Source organism: Paracoccidioides lutzii (genome assembly GCF_000150705.2).
Source record: "Paracoccidioides lutzii Pb01 unplaced genomic scaffold supercont2.8, whole genome shotgun sequence".
Lineage (NCBI taxonomy): Eukaryota > Fungi > Ascomycota > Eurotiomycetes > Onygenales > Ajellomycetaceae > Paracoccidioides > Paracoccidioides lutzii.
The window spans coordinates 256,027-281,279 of NW_015440954.1; the positions used below are offsets into that span (position 1 = coordinate 256,027).

Sequence of the window (25,253 nt, forward strand, 5' to 3'; positions counted from 1 at the left end):
CTTCGCTCCCCATTTTCCTTAGACGATGCAGCAGCGGGCAGAAATGCCTAGTCCTGAATAGGACTAGTTCCAACTTCTGCCAAGCATAAAAGCTCCTACAGCAGATTTTCCACTATTTTTTTTTCTTTTCCTTCAACATATGTCATATAGGCGTTCATTAGAGTCTCGGATCAGACGAACTCCTGTCAGGAGTTCACTCGATGTTTGTTCAGGTCCCTTGAGGTCCTCTTGCGTGCTCACGAGCGTCTTAGAATGAATTCGACAATCCCCATACATATTCTGGTTGGATCCAACTCTATTGGCAAGGAAAACTTAGAAGAGTGATTGTTACAGATCTTTATTTTTGATTTATTTATTTACACTAACTATGAAAGATTGATTGGTCTTGCCATTCTTTCAATTGCTAATGCGCTACCAGTCTTTCTAATCTAATATCGACTGAGCCCTCCTCTTTCAAACTCTCATTTTGCTCGCTTACCTGCCTCGCTTCTCCTCCGCTCGTTGCTTCATCTTCAATTTTAGAAGATCGGGTTTTGGGCAGCTTGGGGTTCGTGCGTTTTCGCCTCGTGCTTCATAGAATGCCTTGCAACATTGATAGAGGGCGTCTATCTGGTTTTGGCATTTCTCTTCTTTATATGAGTTCTTGGAAAGGCATCCTGTTGACACAAAAAAGATATCAGTCAATCTTGGGAGCCAAAGCTAGTTTTTCCGTGGGGGGATATGTTTTTTTTCTTCTTCTTTATATATATACCTTGTATAGCACACTGGTGACAGCATTAGTTAGCAAAATAGCAGACCAAGCAATGAAAATTTTTACAATTGGACAGTTACATACAGCTCTTGGGTGACAAGGCGGATTATATGCAATATCTTCTTTCAACCCCTACCCATTAAGTTCTCATCAGTTTCTGGAAAAGATCGGGCATCCTACCAAGGCAAAACAGTCTTTCTCTTACCATATTATGAAAATAACCTCATTTGTTTGTGGTCCCCAATAGGCATCCTTTTTGATCGGAGTTCGTTCCGCGTTGGCACAGATTTGATATTCAAACGGGAGTGGGTCCATTTGTTGGCGTTACCTAATCGCAGTTCTAGTTCTGCGCGCCAGCCAAACTCCGAGCGGCAAAATAGATTTTCCAGGTTGCCGTTTGGGGCAGCCATTCACTGACGCTGCGCATTTATATCAACCAGGACAAACTCAACATCCATTCGATCAACTCCCTTTCATCCTTCATTCCAATCCTTGAACTGCACCCACTCAACAACACCATTAAACAACAACACTTGAAAAGAGCCCATAGTAAGTCCCGTGTTTTCTATTGCTATCCTTTGTACGGCTTAAGGTAATCCTTACTGCTTGAGGACTCTATTTACTAACCCTACATTCCCATCCAAATGGCTCGCACCAAAGGCGCTCGTCTGCCATCTCTTTTACTCAATTACTCCATATCTCATAATGGATACAACACCACAGGAGAATACATCAGCCGCGCAACCTCCCAGTGAACATCTCAACATAAAAGTTACTGATAATAACAACGAGGTGTTCTTTAAGATCAAGCGCTCCACGCAACTCAAGAAACTTATGGAGGCATTCTGCCAGCGCCAGGGCAAGGACATGACGCAAGTACGCTTTCTATTTGATGGAACAAGGGTCAGACAAGATGATACGCCTGATACTGTAAGTGTCTCTCCCCACAGATCTCTTTGTCTATGGCTGTCGCGCCGCCGGCAGATTTGTTTGTCGCGTTTGGCGCAGCTGCAAGAGACTAATTAGTTGTTTATTGCAGCTTGATATGGCAGATGGCGATACGCTAGAGGTTCATCAGGAGCAGATTGGAGGCTGATCGGGGGCCATTTCCTTCCTTCTAATTGATTCAACGAGGTGAGTTGGGTTAATGGAATCCCCAATTTGAGTTAATCAAATCAGGAAATAAAAGATCCAAAGTCACTGGCTGATAACCCCTGTCTTCGCGATAGTTTCTCATCTGTTTCTTACGATATACCTTCTTCTTAATCCCAAGCCCGATTGTAGAGCGCGGTAGCTTCTCATGCCCTACTGCGGGATCGGCTGTTTTCTTAAATTCGACGTGTCTTATCATATTGTGCTGTGCCTGTGCCCATGTTCCCCCCCCCCCCCCCCCCCCTTTTTTTTTTTTTTTTTTTTTTTTTTTTTTTTTTTCCATCCCTACATTTGCACAGCTTTTTGTATGCCGCGTCTGATTCAGACGGGCTATATACGATTCGAAAGGTCCAAATTAACCCCCGGGGGGGAGGCAAATATCATAAATGCGAGATATGTTTCTTACAGGTGCTAAAAGTCAGTCGCGTTCTGCTTGTGTTTATTCTGTTATTGTTAATTTCCAGATCCTCCCCCCCCAGCTCTCTTCCCAAGCTTTTCTGTGAAGGTGTTATATTTCTTGGCTAGTTGGTTTCACTCGATCTTCCCGATTTCTTTTGTTCTTTTCATGTGTTGTCAGTCACACTTAACTTAAAATCTCATGGATTGAAAAGGAAATAGATGCGTGTCTTGCCCCCAACCTGTTCTTTTGATCTTGGCGATTGTTCTTTGGTTGTCCAAATCCGGCCTCGCATCGTTGCACCGTCTCTGCATTCACTCTAATGCATTTTCATTCGATACCTATACCACATTGTGTCTAGTGGGCTTCGGGTTAGTGGAAATAAACACCTTGTTTATTCATATTGGTACAGTACTAAACGTTAAGGGAAAACGGGTTGGACGCGTGACATAACTGGTGGTTCAAGAGGCGGTTCCCAAGGACACAAGCACCTCATATCTTCAGAAGTATTGAAATGTATGGCTGAGGACTCTTGGCTGTAATTAGCGATGAGCTGCGAAGAAGAATGTGACATGACATCTTCCACATCAAGGTGGCAAACTTTCATGGAGTCGTGGGGATTGTGGGGATTGTGGGGGTTTTTATTCATCAATAGTTGTGTCTGATACCGATACGTTCAATAGATAGAAATAAATAGGCCAAAAGGATAAATGATCAAATATAAAGCGTGGACTACGCATTTTTCCTTGTTGACATTATAGAGATATGATATGTACAGGAATCAAGCCGACTTTGGTCATAATAATGAGCCATAACTATACCAGTAGTGATGGTGATATTAAATCATGGAGAATCCGAGGGGAGGGTAAATATGAGAAAGAAAGAAAAGAAAACCTTCATGAAGGAAGGCTATATCAAAGAATCCAACATAAATAAAAGTGGAAGGAAATACCCCAGAACCCGAAAGGAAAACCAGACACGAAAAGAAGCCAAAAAAAAAAAAAAAAAAGGAAAAAGGAAAAAGGAAAAAGAAAAAGAAAAGAAAAGAAAAGAAAAAAATTGCATCTATTTACTCCTCCCAAATCGCCGCTTTTGCCTTCTCCTCTTCCCTCCGCCTTACATTCTCCGCCTCCCGCTCCTTCTCCCTCCGCTTTGCCTCTTTCTCCCTCATCGCACGATCATACGCTTTCTGTTCCTCCGTGCGTTTCGGAGCCCTAATCCCCAGAGCGCCTGCAATCATGCGGCTCGCAACTGAAGTCTGTTTTTCGGGCCTCTTGTCCTGGTTGAGATGTGTCGCAGAAGGAGGCGATGTGGCAACAGCGCGGTCCGGGATAGGAGGGAGGGAGGCAAAGTCGGGAGTCCAGCGGGGAAGAGAACCGCTTTGAGGAGATATGGGTGTTGGTGGTGGGGCACAGATGCCTGGTGTTAAGTTGGTGGAGGGAGTGCTGCTGCCGGTTGACGTGTTGGTGGATACGGTGGTCAGGGGGGATTTCAGGGTTGCGGATGCGGGCGGAGTGGTGCCTTCTTCATTTTCAGAGGAGGAGACGTACGCATCTTCCCATGATTCTGCGACAGGGGAGGATTTATTTGCTTGTTTCTTTTTCGCGACGGCGGAAGGTTGTTGTGTGTTGGTGTTTATTGAGAGACTCTTAAGGGCGGAGTATAAGGGCTCTTTACTCTGCAGTTAGAAACGAGCTCGAAAAAAGCTGGGTAGTTAATCTGATTGATGCTCCTAACTGAGATACAACCACAAACCTTTAGAATGGCCAGCCATATCCTGCACCAACCGACCGGAGTCTATCAAAGGGTATTCACAGACCGTGCGCTGGTATTATGGACAGTCTGACAGGTATTAACTAGTTCCACGTTGAAGTTTAGTCAACTAGTTTTTGTTGTTGCCTCTTCCTTCCAGCGTCATATTATATAAGCTTGGGTGCAGAAGACGCCATTCGCTTCTCTCAGCCCTTCTTGGCAACCAGGTCGCAATCTAGCCTCCTTGGATGGAATGCGGGAGGAGCTAGCTAATCTGCGTCCTCCTGATCACGTGCGGGGCAACGGCTAAAAACCTGGTTTGCGGCGCCCGCAGTGCTAGTCAACGTACCACCCGAGTGAGTGGATTTGCGTGTTAATTATTATCATTTGATTGATTTATATTTTCAACACATTGATAATACCTTCGATTCACAGTGAGACTTCACCTAGAGAGAGAGGATTTGACTTGAGCTTAATAAATGCTTTTAAAAATTAAGAAATCTCTTTAGTTCATAAGATCGTATATCTATAAGATGTCAGTCTTTATTTTTTTTTTCTATCAATTTAATGATTAATCTGCTGTAAATTAACTGAATACAAAGAGAATCTGCTAGTTCAGTGAATTTTTAACTTAGCTAAATGAAAACTACCTTCTTAATTAGTATTTATAGAGAATATAATTAACTATCTTCTTACTTTATAGAACTTTTATATTTCTCTTTTATCATTAAGAACTGAGTGTCAAATCTAGAAACATATTATTTAAAACTTAATGTCATTGTTTAAGATACTATAATCATGAACGGTCTAAGTTCTAATATTCAAAAATTATGAAAAATTTAAGATCTAAAAATATAATTATTAAGCATAAAATTCAATCTTAAACTATCTAACTATAACTTTTAATAGATTGAATTTAGAATGAGGCTTTTATACAATTATCAAGATTATTATTAGTGCTAAATATTATAGCTAAGTAAAGTTTCTACAAGTTGAAAATTATAAATAAAATTAAAATTAAGATAGTTATTTATTGTTTCAGATAAGTGCTATTTTTATATTAGTTTTAAAAAGTAATTTTTATAAAGTAGTTTGAAGATCTATCAAAGAAGTGAAAACTAAATATTAATTTTCCATTGATTTAAATTGTAGATGAAATTGAGTTTAAATAAATTATATAAAAATTTATTTTTATTAATGATCAACTTCTGTAAAATCAATATCATTTACTCTATATTTTAAATAAATTCATCTGCTATTTTATTTCAAAATTTGATTGAATTTACAAAATTATTAAATAGTATATTTATCATATTTTTTATAGTCTTTGAATATAGATGTCTTTATAATATTAAGTGAGCATATATGAAGATTTAATTGAATAGTAAATACAGTTTGAATTCAATTTTATTTAGAAAACAAACTTCTTAAAAGCTTATTTCAGTGTATATAAAGGTTTTCAATACTTAGAACATTTAAAGCAGCTTTATAACTAAAGTAGCCTTATTTGGATCAAATCAGATTATTTAGCTGTGAATTTACTATCTTGAGAAATCAATCTAGCCACTCTTATCAGTTGCATAGGCAGGTGAATAAGATCAAGAATCTGATACGACAAGGCCTGAGAGTCCTTTGTAAGACTTGATAAAAGACTTTTGATCACTCCACCAAGGTGAACAAACTGTAATTTTGCAAGCCATGAAAGGACAAACTGCCCTAATCCTATTGTAATTTAACGTTATTTAATTGGTGGTTGTTGCGTTGAGATAACTAATTCGAATTTAAATCTAGTTAGTTGTCCATGGTGATTTTGATGTTCCCCGTTCGCTGGGGAGTTAAGTTAACTAATTAATTAATTAATTAGTCAACTAACAAAGCAGAATAATAACAGAGAGCAACCTGGGCAGAGACGGAAAGGTGAACTCTGCTATTAATGGGAGACCCTTGATGTCCTCGGTGTTCAAAGGTATAAAATTAGCTTTACCAGCAATCACCAACGGGAACAAACAACTAATTCTTTCAGGGGTTTCATCCCGTCAAAGTTGTGAGTTCCCGCCGTCCGCGCTGCTTTTGAGAGGTGGTAATTCGTCAGTCCGGGCAAGCAAAACTGGCTTCGGCTAAGTTCCAGTAGAACCACTGCCTATGCTGCAATCACCATCTGTGGAGAAATGTTCGGCAATCTACCGAGGGTGCTGCCTCTTTATGTTCGTTAGATTTTCCTTTAGCATCTGCAAAGGTGCTGAGCATGGGCTTTAATTTGACACCCGAATCAATATTTCTTCACCCTTAAAACACACATGGTACACTACATTTCTTTCACAAAAAAAAAAAAAATGATTGATTTGTCGGATGCAGCGACCTCGGGATTACACCTATGACGCGTGCCCATCATTCCCGAGCATTTCTTCGGCTATCTGACGAACCTTGTTCCCCTCTGCGGACATTGTGCGAGCTCACCCTCGAGATGTGGTGCTCCCAGTCTTAGTTAAGATACCCTTGCACTTACTACGAGAGAGATGCAGCTCTAATATACGCTTACCCTTCAGGGCATCCTGTGTGGGGAAATCTCCTCTAGAAGTATGTACGTGGCTGATAATTTATATGCCCTCATCCGCCAGTTTGTCTTCTCTAAGTCTTTTCGGTTTATTTTCCACTCAAGATTGTATATTCTCTGGTACCTAGTTGATACAACATTCCTTATACATACTTTCCGGAGTTGCAGGGATAAGAATCCTGCCGTGTTTATTTATTTTATTTTTCTCACAAAACTCCCAAAATCTCGAAATTTTGATGTCTCTGAGATAGTTGCAGAAACCTCTGAGAAGCAGACCTCGGCTCAGCAGCCATGCCGCTCAATTCCATGCCTCCCTCATTGGCATCTCGTCGTCTCCAACCACGAACTGTTGTTCGAGTCGGCCAATGCCTTCATTCTAGATTCTCGACGTCTTCGCTAACTCTGAGTTATGCGGATACTCTTCCTAATCTAAAAATTGGAGCTCATACTCGGGTTCTTTTCCAGGGCTTTACAGGTATGCTGAATATGTCCGTTGCGTTGAGTGATATCCTGGACAATTGTCTGCATTTATTAGGCTTTGGTAATACAATTCATATCATAAGCTAAGATTTATGTAATAGGCAAACAGGTAATATGTCCTCTCAATGCAAAGTCCGTTAAAGTTTGCACGGCTAAACCTTCTTGAAGGCAACGGCGAACGTGAAAGAGTCGTTGGCATGGGGTACCAAGATTATAGGCGGCGTAAAGCCAGGCGTAGAGGGTGAACACCTAGGACTACCAGTTTTTCCATCAGTAAAAGTGGTATGTGCTACTTGTCAAGAAACGGAAACCAAAATATAAAGGTAACACTAGTTCCACGGAATGCTGACCTGAAGTATTCGACTCCTACCTCAAAACTTAGGCACAAGAAAAAGTCAGACCAGATGCAACAGCGATATACGTCCCCGGCCCACAAACAGCACAGGCAATTGAAGAGGCTGTCGAAGCAGAGATTCCTCTTATCGTGGCGGTTGCGGAGCATGTTCCAATTCATGATATTCTTCGAGTGAGGATTTCCCCGTAACCGTTCCCTAGGCTATTCTATTTGTAGCTAATGAGCACAACTAGGTTCATGCAATGCTTAAAACCCAATCGAAATCCCGTTTGGTTGGTGCCAACTGTCCCGGTATTATTTCCGCGATTGGGAAATGCCGCATAGGATTTCAGCCGCTCCCCTGCTTCTCTCCCGGCCATATAGGAATTGTCGCCAAGTCCGGAACTCTTGGTTACGAGACCGTCGCCTCAACAACACGAGCCGGGTTAGGTCAGAGCCTTTGCATTGGTATGGGAGGAGATGTTTTGGCTGGCACAGACTTCGTGGATGCACTGAGCATTTTCGAACATGATGATGACACTCATGGGATAATAATCGTCGGTGAGATTGGAGGAACTGCTGAGATTGCCGCTGCGGAGTGGATTGTCCATTATCGTAGGCGTTCTGCAAATCCAAAGTATGCAACATAACCACCTCCTATGAAGCGTCTTACGATCACTAATGGATAGGCAGACCTATAATGGCAGTGGTTGGTGGGATTCATGCGCCTCTCGGGCGAGTCATGGGTCATGCTGGAGCTTGGGTTGGACCCGGAGAGCCCGATGCACAGACAAAGATCAAAGCGCTACACAACGCGGGCGCTGTCATGGTACATCATCCAGAGAACTTTGGAGAAGGAATGAAGATGCTGTTGAGCAATATGGGCGAAAGGCCTGTCCTTGAGGTGGTTCATCATTCTCCAACGGTTAACGTATATATAGATATTTTTGCTGACAGAAAAATAGACAGCTTCGGCCGCCGCAGGAGGACAAAGGGGATTCCATACCCTACGCCGAGTAAACGTTCAACAACGAGAACCTCTTAAAACACAACGCCGAAACCTTTACCTAAAGCAATCCCAGTCATTCGACCTATTAAAGGAAAGGGGGCTCGCAATTGACGAATCAAATGAACCTGGAGATTTTTTCTTTGGACTTTCGATAGACCGAAAATCGCACTCGCCATGTATCATTGCCTCTCCCACCACTGACCCAGCCACACAGCTCTCGCAAGCTAGGGTATTCCCGTTTACGTATGGTAAGACGCAATTTTCGGCTGATGGGGCGAATACCAGGGCAGTTGCTAGCCATATTGGTCTAGGGAAGTTTGCTCTGGAGCCTCTTGCAAAACTAGCACAGAATCTGCTTGATATATTCATGAGCAAGGAAGCCTTTGTACTGGAAACAAAAATCACCGTGGCTAGTGATGGAAGCTTCCAGGTCAGCGGAGCCCGGTTTGGTTTTGATGATGCCGCGTACAAAAGTTCAAAGAGACAGAAGGATATCCATCGACTCAGGAACGAAGCTGAAGAGGTTCCTGAAGAAGTTGAAGCTGAGAAATATGGGATTGTCTATATTAAGTATGTCTATTCTCTCCTCTCCCTAGACTATTTTAATTGGGAGATATATTAACAGTGTAAAAGACTTGACGGAGAAGGAAGCATTGGAACCCTCGGTAAGGCTAGCCACCTTCCCTCTCTTTATATCTTGGGAATATGGGTCATCTAGAAGTAAAAGTAAAAGCAAATTTCTCATCCATCTACCCTTTCCATAGTTAACGGCGCCGGTCTTGCCATGAATACCGTCGATGCTCTGAGTCACCACGGCGGCCATTGTGCCAACTTCCTCGACACAGGCGGTAAAGCCACGTCGGAGACGGTGAAGTCATCCTTTCGCATCATCCTCTCCGATCCTCGTGTCAAAACAATCTTTGTCAACATTTTTGGCGGCCTGACGCTCTGCGACATGATCGCTAACGGTATCATCATGGCGTTCCGTGACTTGGATATGAAAGTACCTGTCGTAGTGCGTCTGCGCGGTACGAATGAAGAAATTGGACAGAAGATGGTATGTAGTTTTTATCCTATGTTTCTGGAGAATACATGTTTACGAATATTTTCCTTTCTCTTTCCCCCCTTTCTTGTCATGATAATATATGCTTATTACTGATTTTGGTTTCCTTTTATAAAAATTAGATCGCGGATAGCGGACTTCCCTTGCACGCATTTGACTCCTTCGAAGAGGCTGCAAAGAAGGTCATCAGCCTTACTCGCTAAATCCCTCTTTTTTCGTTTCCCGGGATATGAATGGGGCTAGGCTCCGCGACCAGTCGCTAACTTTTATATATACATACCAACCCCTTGCTTTTGGATGGGGTTAAATTTCTATATTCATGTATATATGTAGGGTATATATCATCATCTTCTTCAATTTTATTGTTGCCATTTTATGTGCTTACCCATTGGATTCATTTGCAGATATATAAATTCATTTACTTGCTTTGTCCCTGGCCTTGTCCTTGTTTGTATTCTATTCTCACTTTGAATTTAACATAGTTTTGTATATTGAATATAGTTAAACATTAGTGAATGACCAATGCACATATTGTACATTACTACACAAGTAAGGCAGCGCATCAAAACAGAAAAGAAAAATATATTATTATCCCTTTTTTCCCCTATTATATTCCCCCTTATTTTGGTGACAAGTGCCTTGTGACTGGGCAACGCTTTGGGTGGGGAGCGGGCACTAAAGTTCCGTTGACGCTTTTATTCTGCGGCGGGAGAAAAAACTAACACAAGCCCAGGGTCGCTGGCTCAATGGGTGTACTCCCAAACCCGAGGGACTGGCAGAAGGGTAATGCGTAGCTCTCCTACCCATTGGACAAAGGAAAACCTATATAGGTGGTCCGGGACCAAGCTAAGCTAAGATTGTGGGTTCGAGTCCCACGTTCCTCGTTTCTTTTATTCGCAGTTATTTTTATTATTTTTGCAATTTTGTATCCTGGCAACTCTGCGCTTTATATATTAGGGGTGGGTGTATCTGCGCTTTTTTTTAATACGAGATTTTTGAAGGGAGAAGAATATACTACTATTGCGCGCCTTTGTTTGCTCAGAACTTAAACAACGCAGAGTAGCGATAATAGCGGACTTACGCGTACCCCGCCGCTCATCTGAACATACGCAACAGTTGAATCAAACTCCCAAGGGAGTGGTTCTCCGCTAATACTCAAAGGAGTATTCTCGCTTTCATCACGGTTGGTTGTCCAATTGCGCTCGAAGTTACCTCTATAGAAATGTCCCCTTCACTTGAGTTACCGCTTCTTTGTCCAGTTGTAGAAATGAATAGGACGAACTAATAATAACAACAAACTCAACATCATAAGGGTAACTAGGTTATTTAAACTAGTGAACTAGTTGCTCCATCTCCATCAAATCCCTCCCCGCAGTGCTGCATCTCTCACTGCTCAGCATTAATTATTACGTGACCACCATTCCTCCGAAATTCCTCCAAGTCCGATCTGCTTGGGCGGAGTTTCTGGACCTCGGCAAAACACATACGCTCACTAAGCAAGAATCGGCGATTCCTGAATTTTATTGATCGCCGCCGGAGAACCAGAGCTTGAAATCCGCGAGATACGAGTACATCGCCGCCTTCGCAGTTAAAATAGTGGATAGTGGGACAGCGGATAGGGACATACAACTGTTAAATTTTGTCTTCTTGGCCGTGCTCCCCGGCTGCCAAAGCAGGAATTTATTTCTACTCTGTGAGGCTACCAAAATTATCTCAAGCGTTGTATTGGGTTGCCCAATTATATTATAGTTCAGGATGATTCGGGCCCGTTCTCCTCCTGTTTTTTCAGGCAATAATCATATTCTCCTTATTCTTTCGAGACGTCGCTTATCGTTCCCTACTTCACTTGCTTCTCGGACTTCCTCGTTACGCTCGTTGATTACATCTCAGCCTCTACACCTCTCGTATAGAACCAACTCGGGTATGTTATGTTAACCTTTTACCTTTCAACTTTCAACTTTCCCATCACATCCCCTTAAAGAATTATACGAAGTATTAATCACTCACATCGCCCGCCTATAGCCCAAACAGCTAATTCTTCTGCCCCACCTCCATATCCTCCCTCGTTCAGGAAACCTTCAATCTTCCGCCGTCTCGTCGGTTTCTCCGCCATAGCCATATTCTCCTGCGTGATAGGGATCACCATGAGCCCAGGGATGGCCAACCTGGTGCAGATCGTCGGCAAAATCCGTGCCGATGAAGAAAAGTCCTACCTGCCCCCTGACGATGTTGCGCGAGAAATCGATGAGTTCATCGACACGCACCCGCTAGCAAGCTCCCTCCGCGCAGACCCCCGTTTCTCAGAATCGAGGCCCCACTTGAAAATCCCAGACGAATTGCGCGCCCACAATCTCACCGCCGGCACTCTGTCGGGTACCAACAAAATTGCTGTGCCACCATATATGTGGACTGAGGCTGGCGGGAAGAGCCTTGTTTCCATGCTATATCTGGGATCTGATGTTTCGGGCCATCCTGGCCTTGTTCATGGGGGTTTACTCGCTACGGTTCTCGATGAGGCTTTGGCAAGATGCTGTTTCCCCGCTTTACCCAATGGTATTGGCGTCACGGCCAATCTGAACATCGACTACCGGAGTCCTGCGCCCGCAGGATCTTTCTTTGTTGTGCGCGCAGAGACAGTGAAGGCGGAGGGGCGGAAGGCATGGGTTGAGGGGAGAATCGAGACACTTCCCGAAGAAGGGAGAGAGCCTGTCGTTGTGGCCGAGGCGAAGGCGTTGTTTGTTGAGCCGAGAAATGTTTCTGTATGTGCTTTTGTGTCCCTTTCATTTCTGCCAACGTCTGGCTTTCTTCCACGCCTTCTACTTTTTCACCCCGCTTTGTTGTATGGTTTTAGCTGACACCACATTGCAGTCTCTTCCGCGCCTCTATAGAACCACATAAGACACATCGTCCGCTCTTCCAGCTCTCGATAATACACGAGAAGACATTTTCATTTTTCAGGTGTTTCCGCCATTATAGCAGAAAGACATGTTGGTTTATTGTTTTGAGATTTGCGGTTGTTCACGCATTTTTTGCCCTCAGATAGATCACGAGGATATACATTTCCGAAAGCTGAGTGCCATCAGCAATTATTAGACCGGCCTTTGCTAGACTTACGTTTTCCCCCCAGTTTTTAATCTTGCGTCTCATTTGTACTGGGTTGGATGCAAGCATAGACCTCATTTGCTTTCTGTGGGATTTCTAATAATATGGCGAGCATGTTCTGTCAACTTACATGCGGTGTTTATGTTATTTGCTGTTCACGTGTTATGGGGGTAGTTAAGGTTCTATACACATACTTTACTGTAGATTTTCAAAGCTGAGTATATGTTATATCAAAGCGAATTATGGTCAAAAATTATCTTAATCCTGTAATAGTATTTAAAATTCCACTGTAATTCACTTATTTATATAGATCCTGGGCCGGTTGAGGAATTCAGGAGTTGAGAATTTGCAGGTTGTTGCACCTTGACCTCTCTGCACAGCGTGATTGGTCCGTCATTAACAAACAGCCCGCAACGTTCGATACATACAGATACACTATCAACCACACACACCCAAGCCCCAACTATATATACAGCAACTACACTTCACCAACCACATAACAAACCCCCTACCACTTGTATTTTATACCCGATGCCCGCTTCATAAGCACCGAAGCCGCTGCTCTGGATTCCGTTCAACGGGATTATATATATACCTAGATAATGTCCAAGGAACCCAGATACATCCTCCTCTCCCTCCCCAGTTCCATCATCCCATCTCACCACCGCGATGATGCCCTCGACGCCATAAGTAAGACCATCACCCCTGATAATGGCGTGGTGATTCCCTTTGCGATTCCAGAGTTCAAGATCGGAACTTTAGATGCGCTGGTGCAGCAGGCAGATGAGCTGGCGAGGTTGGAAACTCTGTGCCAAGGTGTGGTTGGTAAAGTGTCGGATGCATTGAAGAGTGTGCTGGAGGGGGATGAGGAGCAGATATCGAAGATGAAGACGGTTAATGATAGTATGGTGGAATTGATTTCTTATTCCCAAATATCCTATTATGTTTATTTCTATGGAGGGTTGGGGATGTATGACTGAGTTCTTTTCCGGTATAGGACCTGTGGAGCAGTATCTACGGACTTTCCAATGGAATAAGGTCAAATTTCGGGCGGATAGATCGCTGTCGGAATTGATCGATCTGCTGCATAAGGTATGGAATGGATGATTTAGTATCCCTTTGGTCTGTTGGATTTTGCTAATGGACTGATTTACTCTTCGTTTATGTAGGAGGCTGCAAGCATCGACAATGACGTTCGTGGAAAGTTTTCACAGTACAACCAGGGCAAAACTACTCTGGCCGCACTACAACGGAAACAAACGTATGCTATACAGCCACTGACAATTTATTACTGCAAACTTGGTTCTAAACGATATTCTAACCACCCCAACTCACCAGAGGCACATTGACCACCAAATCCCTCGCATCCATCGTTGATCCACGTCTCCTCGTCCGAGACTCCGAATACCTCGAGACCCACCTCATCGCAGTCCCGTCACGAAACACAAAGGAATTCTTGCGAACCTACGAAACCATCTCGCCCATGGTCGTCCCGCGCTCCTCAACATTTGTCGCCTCAGATGAAGAATCCACCCTCTATGCCGTGACAACGTTTAAAAAACACAGTGCAGAATTCATCCATAAGTGCCGCGAGCATAAGTGGACACCCAGAGATTACAAATATGTTGAGGGCGGGGATGAGAAGGAGCGGAGAGATTTGGATCAGGCCAGTGCCGATGCTAAGAGGCTTTGGGGGGAGACTTTGCGGCTTGCGAGGACTGGGTGGAGTGAGGTGGTGATGGTTTGGATCCATGTGCTTGCGTTAAGAGTGTTTGTCGAGACGGTGCTGAGATATGGTCTACCGCTGGACTTTGTCTGTGCATTGATAAAGGTACGTGATAATTACTGGAGCATCCCTCTTCTTCTTCTTCTTTTTTTTTTTTTTTTTTTTTTTTGGGTTCAATTCACCCTTTCCGAACTATTGTGTTTCCCAATTCATCATTTTATCATGCAAGAAGAAGGGGAAAGAAAGAAAGAAAAGAAAGAAGAAAATACGATTCCCTTTCTGCTTACAAATGGAAAACAGACTACAAACAAACAAGCGAAAAAAGTCAAGAGTCTTCTCGACGACTCATACTCGTATCTCGCGGGTAACGCTTTCTCGCGCGACAAGAAGGGTCGTGTTCGAAAGGATGATCCCATGGATATGCATCATGTCAGCGGCACAGGCGATGGTGGAGCAGCCGAGTTTACTGCCTTTGTATATTACGAAATTGAGTTCGAATGAGCCAAAGCCATAGATACCCTCCCCTTGGGGTGGTGGCATAAGAAAACTGATATATTTTTCTTTCTCTTTTTCTTGAAATTCTGGATTAACGGCATAGCTACATTAGGAAGAAGGAAGATACATCATGAATATCTGGATCTTGCTTTTGCTTCTTTTAAATTCCCGTTTTCTTCCATTTCGGACTGGATTTGTAAGGTCGTCTATATTCCGTCCTGTGGGGTTTTTTAATTTCATTTCCCTCCTAATATATTGGAGACTTCATACAATAATTTTTTTTCTTTTTTCTTTTCTTTTCTTTTCTTTTCTTATTTTTTGGAGCTGGTTATTATTATTCCTGAACATACCGCTGTGTTTGCCTTCGATGGTTATTTTATATTTGGAACCGATTGTAGTACTGGACCCATTTTTAGACGTTACTCGCATTTGCTGGCATTTGCTATCTGTTCCTACATACCCTTCCATATCATGACTTTTCCTACGGATTCTGTTCAGGGTGTCGCATGCTAATCTATCGCCCTTATGAAGGAATTCTGATAGTTGGATTGTTGCGTGTTTTTCATTCTAGTCTCAGATGGTATCGACTTGTGATGCGATCGTCTTTCATAAATGCTATTCTTCCATGAGAGTGCATACCATGCACGATCCTTCTGTATAATGGATATATCCCTTACATAGACCGTTGATCCCGTTTTAATCCCCCTTTTTTTTAAAAAAAAAAAAAAATCGTGCACCATGCCCCTCATGCCTAACTAAGTTAACACTTCCATAAATCCAAACCAAACCGAAAAGGAGGAAAAGTCCAGTAAATATCAGAAAGCTGCTCTATCCCTCAATTCTTCTCCCCCTCCGGCAAATACCCCTTCTCCTTCAAATACCCAATAATCAGCGCAACGGACTCCTTAACCCCCACTTCATGACTCCGAATATGAATCTCCGGTTTCTTCGGTGCTTCATACGGGGCACTAATCCCGGTAAACTCCTTCACAGCCCCTTCCCTCGCCTTCTTATACAACCCCTTTGGATCCCTCTGCTCCGCCACCTCTACAGGGACATCGACATAGACTTCAATAAACGGTAATCCAGAGTCCTGAGGCTGTCCATGTACCGGAGCCGCATGCAATTGACGTGCTGTCTCGCGGTCCTTGCGATACGGCGAGATGAAGGAGGTGATGGCGATGGTGTTGCTGTCCGCGAACAACTTGGCGACCTCTGCGATACGCCGGATGTTCTCGTTGCGGTCTGTTTCGCTGAAACCTAGGTCCTTGTTCAGGCCGAAGCGGATGTTATCGCCGTCTAGTCTGTAGGCGGCGAGGCCGTATTGGGTAAGGAGTTGGTGCTCGAGCTCGACGGCTATGGTTGATTTGCCAGACGCGGAGAGGCCTGTTAGCCAGATTGTGAGGCCTTTTTGTTTGCGGAGGGCGGTGCGCTCTGCGCGGGTGAGGTGCGGTGGGTGGTAGGTTATATTGCTTTTGGTGAGAAGTTAGATTGGATGTGATGGGAGGGGGTGAAGGAGGGCGGGGGTTAGGGATGTGTACGTGGCCATTTTTGCTGGATAGAAGGGTCCTGTATTCCTAGAAGCGGAATTCGAGTAAGAGTGACTGACAAATTCTATGTGCCAATTGTCTCTTAAAAGCTGTTGTGACGATGTACTTTCGGGGACCGGCGTTTAAGCGGAGCGGGGTAGTTAAGGGAGGTGGGGTAGTTACGTAGTTGAATGCACCGAGAGAGGAAATGAAGGGGGCGACAATTGGGGCAAAACCGCTGGTAGCTGTGCAGAGTTTCTTGGAATACGTTTTGAAGGGGGATGACAGAGTTTATATGAGAGGAACAAAGAATGCTGCAGTGAGTGCTGCACACAGGCTTGGTCAACCAAATATCCGTGCTCAGTAGGTAAACTAGTTATCAAGTCAGCCTTTTCCAAGAAATGACGTGCTTTGGCATGGACCGACATCGGGTTTTATCGTGCGCAAGAAGGACGGACGCTATTTGATCAACAGGTTTCTTCCATTCGAGTGCTGTATATTTCTGCTCTCAGCGCCCGCGGTTAAAGACGTACAAGAAAACAGGAGTTGCCCTGTCTGTAGTTATCGATTGTCTTTTGAGCCATATGAGGAGGACGAAGATGTGAAGGATGCCAAGTTAACTACCCGCTAACTAAGGGGGAATACCCCAAACGAAAGCTGGACCATCCAGAAACGATTGCGTTCAAGTCCTCGTCAAAGATATATAAAAAAAAAAAAAAAAAAAAAAAAAAAAAAAAAAAAAAAAAAAATTGGAAAAAAAATGGAAAGTATGAAAAGGCTTGCCGTCGGGAGGCATATGAGAGATTGATAAGATACGTGAAATAACAAATCCATGGTAAAGTCGCCAGTGAGCTAAAAACCCTCAGATCCTCTTTTTTTTTTTTTTTTTTTGGATGGAAAATGTTATTCACCGTCTGTCTCATCGCAAGATAGGGGAAGCACGATGTCAAACATATAAAAATGCATCGAAAGGAAGTTTTTGGTCTCTGTGCTCTAACTAGCTCCCCCCAATTCCTCGCATCGCGCAACTGGACGCTCGAGCTACCAGGACAAGAGAGACAAGGAGGAAGTGTTGAATTGCCAGGGCAAACCCACTGAAGATTTAAGACTCCAGTTCAGATTCCGACGATAACGGGAATGTGTGAATTTCAACGCCCCCTGCAGAAAGAAAAGGAAATGGAAGCAAGAGACGAATGGCCAGGCCGCCCCCCCCAAATGTATGCAAACTACGTACACCATTTGATTTATTCCACGAGGCTATGGGAACAACGAAGGAGGTAGACCATAGGCAGTCCATTTGAGGGGACGCTTGACCCAGAATATGGCGGAATTTAAGGAGTCCCACAAGAATCCCGGGCGTTAAGGAAATGTTGAACACTGCTTACTATGCTGAAGTTGGTGCGCGGGGGATTGTGAGGGAGGTGTATCAGGATTCTGAGGGCAAGGATGCCAGATATGCTTAGCCCAAGGTAGGAACTAAAATATGTTTAATTGGATGGAGGATTGGAGGTAGTTAAAGGAGATGTTTTTTCTTCCTCTGGAGGTTTCCTTCGCCCTTCTTTTACTTAATGGGTCGTCCGTTTCATGCTTTTCGATGGTGGAATTCGTTTGTTTTTAAAATAGGGATCTTGGGAGTCTCTATTTATCAGCAGCTCTGCTGAAATTGGTCTTGTTATGAGTTTTAACATACCGGCTGAGATGCGCATTTGGCTTTGGCGGATATTCTCCTCGGGACTTTTGAGAAACGCCCCGGATTTTATCCCCCTCCGAAAGGGTTTCCACAGTCATTAAATTCTACTGTCGTTTTCATGCCTCTGTTCTTTTTTTCTTTTTACGGTATTCTTTCTCTACTTCTTCTACTCAGTATTCTGGCTTGTTTCCTTGTCCCTCTTTACTCCCTTCTTCCATTTGGTGTGAATTTTAATATCATTGGAGAAAACCCTTGGCCAGGATATGACCAAGTGCCCGTCCACGGTTAACCACCTTCTTCCTCTTTTATTTTCTTATTGTCTGCTTGCCCATTAAACGCATTTTGGGTTTTTCTCTGAATCCATGACGTTTAACTGACCATCTGCCCTGTTGTTCATTTGTTGTGCTCCAGCTTGCAACCAATTTAATTCACCAATGCAGCTGAATCCCTCATTTCTGGCTTCCCCTTTGTTCTTCTGCCTTTTTCCGCTGCAACGTCCACCAATCTCGATCCTGACACTGTTTTAATTTTCATCACACGTCAAGCTATTATTTTGCCCCTTTCTATTTTCTGGTTCTCAATGATTTTCCATCCTTCCCCATCAGATCGCTCCCTAGGAATACAGTTTTCGGAGATCGAGCGGGTGGGAGAGAGTATTTTTCTTTTGCTATTAATGTCCGTTTTCTGGTTAAGTTGAGCCAGAAATTGCAAAAATGGGTCCATTTTTCCCGTCTTTTCCTCAAGCTTAATGGTATTTACTCTTTACATTTTTTGCGCAGTAACAAGCGAATCAACTAACTAGCAGGCTCGTGGATTATTTAGAGGCGTTTCTACATTTTGTGGAAATATATCTCACAGATCAAGAATATCACTTGATATCCTGGACTGAAATATTCGATGGTTTCTTGAACGGAACTGGATCCCCTCACCCATTGAGTTGAACATTCCGGGGTCAAAGCCACCCATATTTGCACAACAAGATACAAAGATTTCAAAGGACAATACAAAGCAAAATAAATGAAGGAACCCAACCTGAAATAAAAACCTAAATTCACCCCTTGTAGAACTTATTCGGCACAAAAGGCATAGGAGTAACAGTAGCTTTCCGCAGTTTTTTCCTAACCAAAACGCCGACCTCTGTCCCTTTTTTATGAAGCCCTTGCTTCACATATCCCATCGCAATGTTGGTTCCTCCCAGCGTGGGGCTTGGCAAACCAGATGTAACCACCCCAACCTGCGTCGTACCATCAGCGATATCAACAATTGGTACACCTTCGCGCGCAGGAGGTCCAGCCTCAATAGTCAGCCCGACGCGTCGCTCTTTGAGCGTTTTAGCCGGCGACTCGAGTTGCGGAAGAATGACAGCGGCACCATTAAAGGAAGAAGCAGGGGACGATGGGTCGCGTCTGTCCTTGCCGACGAGCCAGCCAAGGGCGGCTGCTGGAGGAGTTTGTGCGATGGTTATGTCGTGGCCATACAGACACATTCCTGCTTCAAGACGCAGGGAGTCGCGGACGGCTAGGCCTGCAAGACGGACTTCAGGGTTGGAGAGGAATAGCTCGGTGACTTTGATGGGAAGCTGCGGATCATTGTCGGTGGGGATAGAAATTTCGAAGCCATCCTCCCCGGTGTAGCCTGTGCGAGAAATGAGGAGGCGGGATGGTGTGTGTGTGCCATCTGGTAAATTGAGATGTAAGGAACGACTCTGACCGAAGTGAAGTGTGCTGAGGTCGGAGTCTATGGACGCTTCGCCGGGGGTAATGAGGGACTGGAGAACAGCGGCGCTTGAGGGGCCTTGGAGGGCGACGAGAGCTCTGCTATCGAGGATAGACCAGTTAATGACGGATTCGCGGGATGAAGGGTCATGTGACTGTCTAAATTCATCAATTTCTTTCTGGAGGAATTCTAGGTCTTCCTTGCGTCGACCGGCGTTTGTTACAACGTAGAATGATTCGGGGCCCAGACGGGTAATGACAGTGTCGTCGATGATACCACCAGTTTTTTCATCGAGGAGGCAGGAGAGAGTTGATCGGTTATCATGGAGCAGGTTCAGGGATGAAGGTGTAACTTTCATGAGAAGGTCTAGAGCACCAGGCCCGCGAATATGATGTTGAACCCTGAAACGCATTTGTTAGCGAAATAAGCTCCATTGTGCCGTTGAACCTCAAAGCCCCAAAAGAATTAGGAAATATTCGTTGGGACATACATATGGCTCACATCAAACAAACTAGCCTTGGTTCTGGTCCAGTGGTGGCTCTCTATATGGCTAAGGTCAGCGTACTGCAATGGCATAGAGTATCCGGCAAAAGGGCCCATTTTGGCTTTGTGGGTAATATGCAGATCATATAGTTGAGTTTTCTTCAATGCTGGTGTCGCAGACGTGGAAGAAGAGGAACTCCATCTTGAAAATGGGTGCGAAAGAGCAACTTTGGCCGGAGAGTGTGAACGCACGCGGCTGGGGTAGTTGGCGATGGTGGGAAGAGCCGCCCGCTCGGATGCGCGAGAGCTAAGCGACCTCGAGGCATTGGTGGCCCGGATGACTGATGTCACATAGCCAGTCCTTAGCCGTGGGACAGAGACCCTCTTTAAAAGCGATCGGGCAGTTAAAGGCATCATGGTGAACCGTACACCGGGCTGCAGTTTGACAGCGAATGACGGGTTGAGGTTGGGGATAAAAATGCGGAGAAGTTGCTCGGAGTTCGGGTATCGGAGGATTGTTAGTCCGGCTTCATTCTACACAGTGGAAACGTCAAACATCGTATTGACCTCCACCGAAGGACCGTTCTCCACGACCTCAAACATGGTGCCAAAAACTATAGAGTAATTGAGGATAAATGGTAATGATGGAAAAGGAGTTAAAACACCATTGAATCTCTGTTTGAATGGTTGAAATCCCATCACATGATCTGTTTGGTTTCCCTTGACTCAAAAATAGCGCAAAGGCTGGGGAGACGGACCAATAGCAGGATACAGACCGATTTCATCTTCAGAAGTGGATGTTTGAATAAACAAATAGACAGCTGGAAATTTAGGAAAAGGATGCCGAAGGACTTGGTTGCATTAAAAACCAGGAGGCTAATTAGCAAGCAATTGAACAATAGGTCTCAAATACTCAATAAATCAGACAGTACACATTAAGCAGCCTTAACTAACATAAACAATACTTATTCATCATAATAAAGCAGGCTAACTAATACAAACAATACTATTAATACATCATAACAAAGTAGTCATTAAACATATTAAGCTTCAATCAGCACTATCACATCATCATACACCTTAAAAATAGGATCATAGAGTATTTGTGAGTTTTATGATATTTCAACAATAATTTTTTCCTTCTTATAAAGAAATAGCATACCTTATATGATTCTGCAAAGGAGTTTGACACACTCTAATCTCAGTAGAAACTTCTGCAGAAGGTATTCAAATCCATCAGCTTGTATGTCACTTCACTTGATTCTTGCAATTTTCATATAAGTTTCAGTATATTATTCTCTTAGCAAACTGTCTTGTGATAAAACCTGTTTTTATCTTTGTAGTTTATTTAGTTTTTTTCAGCTGTGATGAATATATTATCAGATAAGCATATAGAAGAAAGACTTAAAATCATGTTGATAAGTATGATTAACATTAACAAGTGCTTCAATTGTCATGAACTTTATTGTATTAGTTTGATAGTGTGCATTACTTCACTCATTTTCAACTTCTTTAACAAGGTTTAAATCAATTAACATGTCATAGTAATCATCTATCTTTTCAAAATTAATTATTATTATATTATTCTCTGAAATATTTTAATAAAGAGTATTTTCATTCAGATAAAAAAACTAATATATCTTTATTATATCATAAAGTGTCATAAGTAGCTCTAACAGTAATTTATACTTATAGATTAGCTGGTTAACAGATGATATTATCAGATAGTAGAGAACATAATTATCATAAAGTTCTTTATTATTTTTATCAAAGAGACTTGACTTATATACTAACTAAATAAAGAAAATAAGTTTATTCCTCTGCTAAAAAGTTCTCAATAATTAATTAATAAAATATAATTATTTGAATATCTATATCTTCTTGTCTAAATATTTGTATTTTCTGAAAAATAATTTTTGATGAGTATTTAAGAAAAAAGACTCAGTGAATAACTGAGATTGATAAAATAAGAAGACTATATTGAGAAGTATACTTTTAAATTATAATACTTATTATCAAAAATTAATTATAGAATATGTCAATTATGCTAATAATAATATTGTAATCAATAATTCTGATAATCTTTTAAATATTTTTTATTAGAGCTGCTAGCTTGAGAAGTTCCATCTCTAAATGCTACTTCTCTGATCCTCATAAGAGCTTGACTACACTCTTTAGTTCTTCATCATTTATGAGAAAATATATAGTTATACAGCATATAATAACATGTTAAAAAAAAGTATTTTGTTCTGACTTAACTAGAATCAAAATGATAATAAGATAATAGTTTCAATTTATATATCTAATTAAGTAGCTGCGATGAGAATACTAAACTAAGAATTAGAATAAAAAATGAACAAGCAGTTAAATATATAGATGATTGTAAATTAAATTAAATCAATATGAGCAATCAAATATGATTGAGGTTGAAATGAATCAAACTTTGAGAGTATAGTAAAGCGGATCAACTTTAATTTATATATAAGCAGCTGCGCTATAATACATTTCACTTAGCTGTAGTATTATTTCTTTTGAGAATTCAAACTTTTTGATAATTATTGATTTGCTGTCATCTTTATTTCTAGCAATAAAGATATTCAATCTTAGCTTTTTATCACTCATCATGATATAGTTTACAAACATATGAAGAAATAATTTTGAGTTTACATTGACATTAATGATATATAAGCTATAGAAACCTGAGCAGTTAAATACTTACATCTTCATTTTGATCTTACAGGTAATGAATATGTGAATAAATTATCAGATAAATTAAGCAACAAAAATATCTGTAAAGGGTTAAGCTCTAAGAACTAGAGGCTAGTCCTCCTATATAACAAGGACGAATTGCTTGAGAAAGGGAAGAAAAGAATGAGATGAGAACTCGAGCTTAAGCAAGCTCACGTAGCATGATCACGTGCGCACATGCAAATGATGGCTAGGCTGAGTCAGCCAGCCAGGAACAAATGATGACTAGGCTGAGTCAGCCAGTCAGAGCAAATCTAGGGGTTCAATCCCTTATAATACCCCCCTTCTCCCTCTTTGTTGCAGGCCTTTATGACTATTTAAAGCTCTCTTTACATCTAATTTTGCCTGCTGAGAGGCCTCCCAAGTGTTCAAGGCCTTCACTTCTTGTAGGAGACTTGTGTCATTCCATGTAGGCTCAGCCCAACCTACTCATTTAACAAGATATTGCTTTTTTCTCTGATAGGTTCATTCACTCTGAATTTCCTCAATCTCAAACTCAGGTCCTTTCAGGGTCTCTATAGTGAGTGGCTGCCAGTCAGTTTGTCTCTGACTAGGCAGGGAATCTGTCACCACAGCATGTAGGAGCTTTACATTAAAGACATTGTGAATGCTGAGTAAGATATTCAGTTGATAAGTATGAGATTCTATCTTTTCTAGCATAGTATATTGATTGTATTTTGCATTCAGCTTCTTGCACAGATGATTAGTTCTCATGTTCTCTAAGCTCAACCAGATCTTATCTCCAGGTTGAAAGCTTGAAGCTGGGTCTCTTTATCTATTTATGTATTTCTCTTGAGATTGCTGAGCATCTGTCATTTTTACTTGAGCTCACTTCAACACTTCATAAGTCTTTCTCATATAATCATCTGCAAACTCAATGAAATTATGTGACATTTCAACAGGAGATGCATTGGCTATATCAATAGAGAAGATGTGAAAAAGATGTGTTAAAAAGAATAAGCTCACACCCATTGAGACAGCATCTCTATTATTGATGATCAGCTCTGCTAGAGAAAGTCATTCACATCAGTCATTCTGTTGAAAGCTAATGTACTTGTGTAGATAGATTTTCAGAGTCTGATTCATTCACTATGTAGCTTCATCAGTCTCTGAGTGATAGACTGTAGAGAGTCATCTCTTAATGTCTAATTTCTCACACACTCAAGTTCAAAATATGCTTGTAAAAGCTGATTCTTGATTTGATACTACCACCTTAGAGATGCCATGTTGAGAGATGATGATGTGAAGGAACACTCTAGCTACTATCTCTGCATCAGTTTTCTTAACTGCTTTTAATATAATTTTTTTGATCAGTCTGTTCATTATAATCATGATGTTTGTGTATTCTTTAGAGCTTGATAGATTCACAATAAAGTTCATGAAAAGCTCTTGCCACATGCATTCAGAAATGAGAAGAGGCTTAAGCAGTCTCTGATGTTGATCTCTTCATATGATGTTTGATCTGTAAAGATGACAGTTTCTGATCATTCTTCTCATATCAGTGGCATAGCCTGGCCAGTAGAACTCACATCTTAGAACTCCTGTCATTTGCTCTCACCCAGGATGGCTGGTAAGAGGTGAGTCATGAGTCTCATGCATTAATCTGGTTTGAAGAGGTTTGAAGTCTGACACTCACTTACAATCTTGAAAGAGAAGCTCCTTATTCTCATTTAAAGAGCACTTAGAGACAAAGACCTTAATGCTGAGTTCAGAAGAAAATCTAAATCTTTTCTCACAAAGAGTTTGCTTCAGATGCTGCAGAATCTTGTCATTTTTGTGAGTCTCATTTCACTGAGCTTGAAGAGACATCTCAGGTTTCACACTGGCAGCAGTCACTATTGATTCCATTCCAGGTGCTAGTACATTAAACTTAAGTAGTTGAGCTTGTCTCTGCTTGATTCTCTCATCATCAGCATCTTGTGACATGTTCTACTCTCTTCACAATAGAGCATCTGATTCAGTGTTTAACTTTCCTGGCCAGTAATCAATTCTGAAGTTGAATTGATAGAGAATATTCATTCAATGTAGCTGTCTTTCATTTAGTCTGTATGTAGTTATGAAGTATTCTAGATTCTTATAATCTGTGAGAATCTTGAATTCCTTTACACTTTGTAGCTCAGCATTTCATTTCTTTAAACACTTAATTATCACTAATAACTTCTTATCATGAATCTCATAGTTGCATTCCGCAGGTGAATACTTGCAAGAGAAGAAGGCATATGAGTGTAGAATGCTCTGCTCATCATATTGTAGCAGCACTCCTTCTGAGGTG

At 42.1% G+C, this 25,253-nt stretch overlaps 8 protein-coding genes and 1 non-coding gene across 9 annotated transcripts; 5 read left to right on the top strand and 4 right to left on the bottom strand.

Annotated features, from left to right (window-relative positions):
- Nucleotides 1-132: 132 nt before the first annotated feature.
- PAAG_11682 (hypothetical protein) lies at nucleotides 133-1,066 on the bottom strand (the record flags this gene model as incomplete). Its single annotated transcript, XM_015847283.1, has 4 exons — nucleotides 133-295; nucleotides 479-656; nucleotides 752-764; nucleotides 974-1,066. 4 exons carry the CDS (start codon nucleotides 1,064-1,066, stop codon nucleotides 133-135), a joined length of 447 nt encoding a protein of 148 aa, XP_015703072.1.
- Nucleotides 1,067-1,456: 390 nt separating this feature from the next.
- Nucleotides 1,457-1,847, top strand: PAAG_03038 (ubiquitin-like modifier SUMO; the record flags this gene model as incomplete). The annotated part of the gene is made up of 2 exons (XM_002794447.2): nucleotides 1,457-1,681; nucleotides 1,791-1,847. 2 exons carry the CDS (start codon nucleotides 1,457-1,459, stop codon nucleotides 1,845-1,847), a joined length of 282 nt encoding a protein of 93 aa, XP_002794493.1.
- A 1,522-nt stretch (nucleotides 1,848-3,369) lies between these two features.
- On the bottom strand, nucleotides 3,370-4,074 carry PAAG_03039 (hypothetical protein; the record flags this gene model as incomplete). Its single annotated transcript, XM_002794448.2, has 2 exons — nucleotides 3,370-3,971; nucleotides 4,056-4,074. The coding sequence occupies 2 exons, from the start codon at nucleotides 4,072-4,074 to the stop codon at nucleotides 3,370-3,372; spliced, it is 621 nt and encodes a 206-aa protein (XP_002794494.1).
- Nucleotides 4,075-6,897: 2,823 nt separating this feature from the next.
- Nucleotides 6,898-9,695, top strand: PAAG_03040 (succinyl-CoA ligase subunit alpha; the record flags this gene model as incomplete). Its single annotated transcript, XM_015844824.1, has 10 exons — nucleotides 6,898-7,081; nucleotides 7,188-7,195; nucleotides 7,255-7,368; nucleotides 7,469-7,612; nucleotides 7,675-8,057; nucleotides 8,114-8,327; nucleotides 8,386-8,999; nucleotides 9,063-9,094; nucleotides 9,194-9,486; nucleotides 9,615-9,695. The coding sequence occupies 10 exons, from the start codon at nucleotides 6,898-6,900 to the stop codon at nucleotides 9,693-9,695; spliced, it is 2,067 nt and encodes a 688-aa protein (XP_015702030.1).
- A 563-nt stretch (nucleotides 9,696-10,258) lies between these two features.
- PAAG_11683 lies at nucleotides 10,259-10,376 on the top strand. The gene has a single exon. It is a non-coding gene; the product is annotated as a tRNA-Arg (tRNA).
- An 871-nt stretch (nucleotides 10,377-11,247) lies between these two features.
- PAAG_03041 (thioesterase family protein) lies at nucleotides 11,248-12,390 on the top strand (the record flags this gene model as incomplete). Its single annotated transcript, XM_015844825.1, has 3 exons — nucleotides 11,248-11,413; nucleotides 11,515-12,251; nucleotides 12,361-12,390. The coding sequence occupies 3 exons, from the start codon at nucleotides 11,248-11,250 to the stop codon at nucleotides 12,388-12,390; spliced, it is 933 nt and encodes a 310-aa protein (XP_015702031.1).
- Nucleotides 12,391-13,196: 806 nt separating this feature from the next.
- On the top strand, nucleotides 13,197-14,821 carry PAAG_03042 (vacuolar ATP synthase subunit c; the record flags this gene model as incomplete). Its single annotated transcript, XM_002794451.2, has 5 exons — nucleotides 13,197-13,497; nucleotides 13,592-13,686; nucleotides 13,764-13,855; nucleotides 13,933-14,425; nucleotides 14,621-14,821. The coding sequence occupies 5 exons, from the start codon at nucleotides 13,197-13,199 to the stop codon at nucleotides 14,819-14,821; spliced, it is 1,182 nt and encodes a 393-aa protein (XP_002794497.1).
- An 829-nt stretch (nucleotides 14,822-15,650) lies between these two features.
- PAAG_03043 (adenylyl-sulfate kinase) lies at nucleotides 15,651-16,364 on the bottom strand (the record flags this gene model as incomplete). The annotated part of the gene is made up of 2 exons (XM_002794452.2): nucleotides 15,651-16,287; nucleotides 16,357-16,364. 2 exons carry the CDS (start codon nucleotides 16,362-16,364, stop codon nucleotides 15,651-15,653), a joined length of 645 nt encoding a protein of 214 aa, XP_002794498.1.
- A 2,721-nt stretch (nucleotides 16,365-19,085) lies between these two features.
- On the bottom strand, nucleotides 19,086-20,650 carry PAAG_03045 (aminomethyltransferase; the record flags this gene model as incomplete). The annotated part of the gene is made up of 2 exons (XM_002794454.2): nucleotides 19,086-20,151; nucleotides 20,241-20,650. 2 exons carry the CDS (start codon nucleotides 20,648-20,650, stop codon nucleotides 19,086-19,088), a joined length of 1,476 nt encoding a protein of 491 aa, XP_002794500.2.
- Between the last annotated feature and the right edge of the window lie 4,603 nt (nucleotides 20,651-25,253).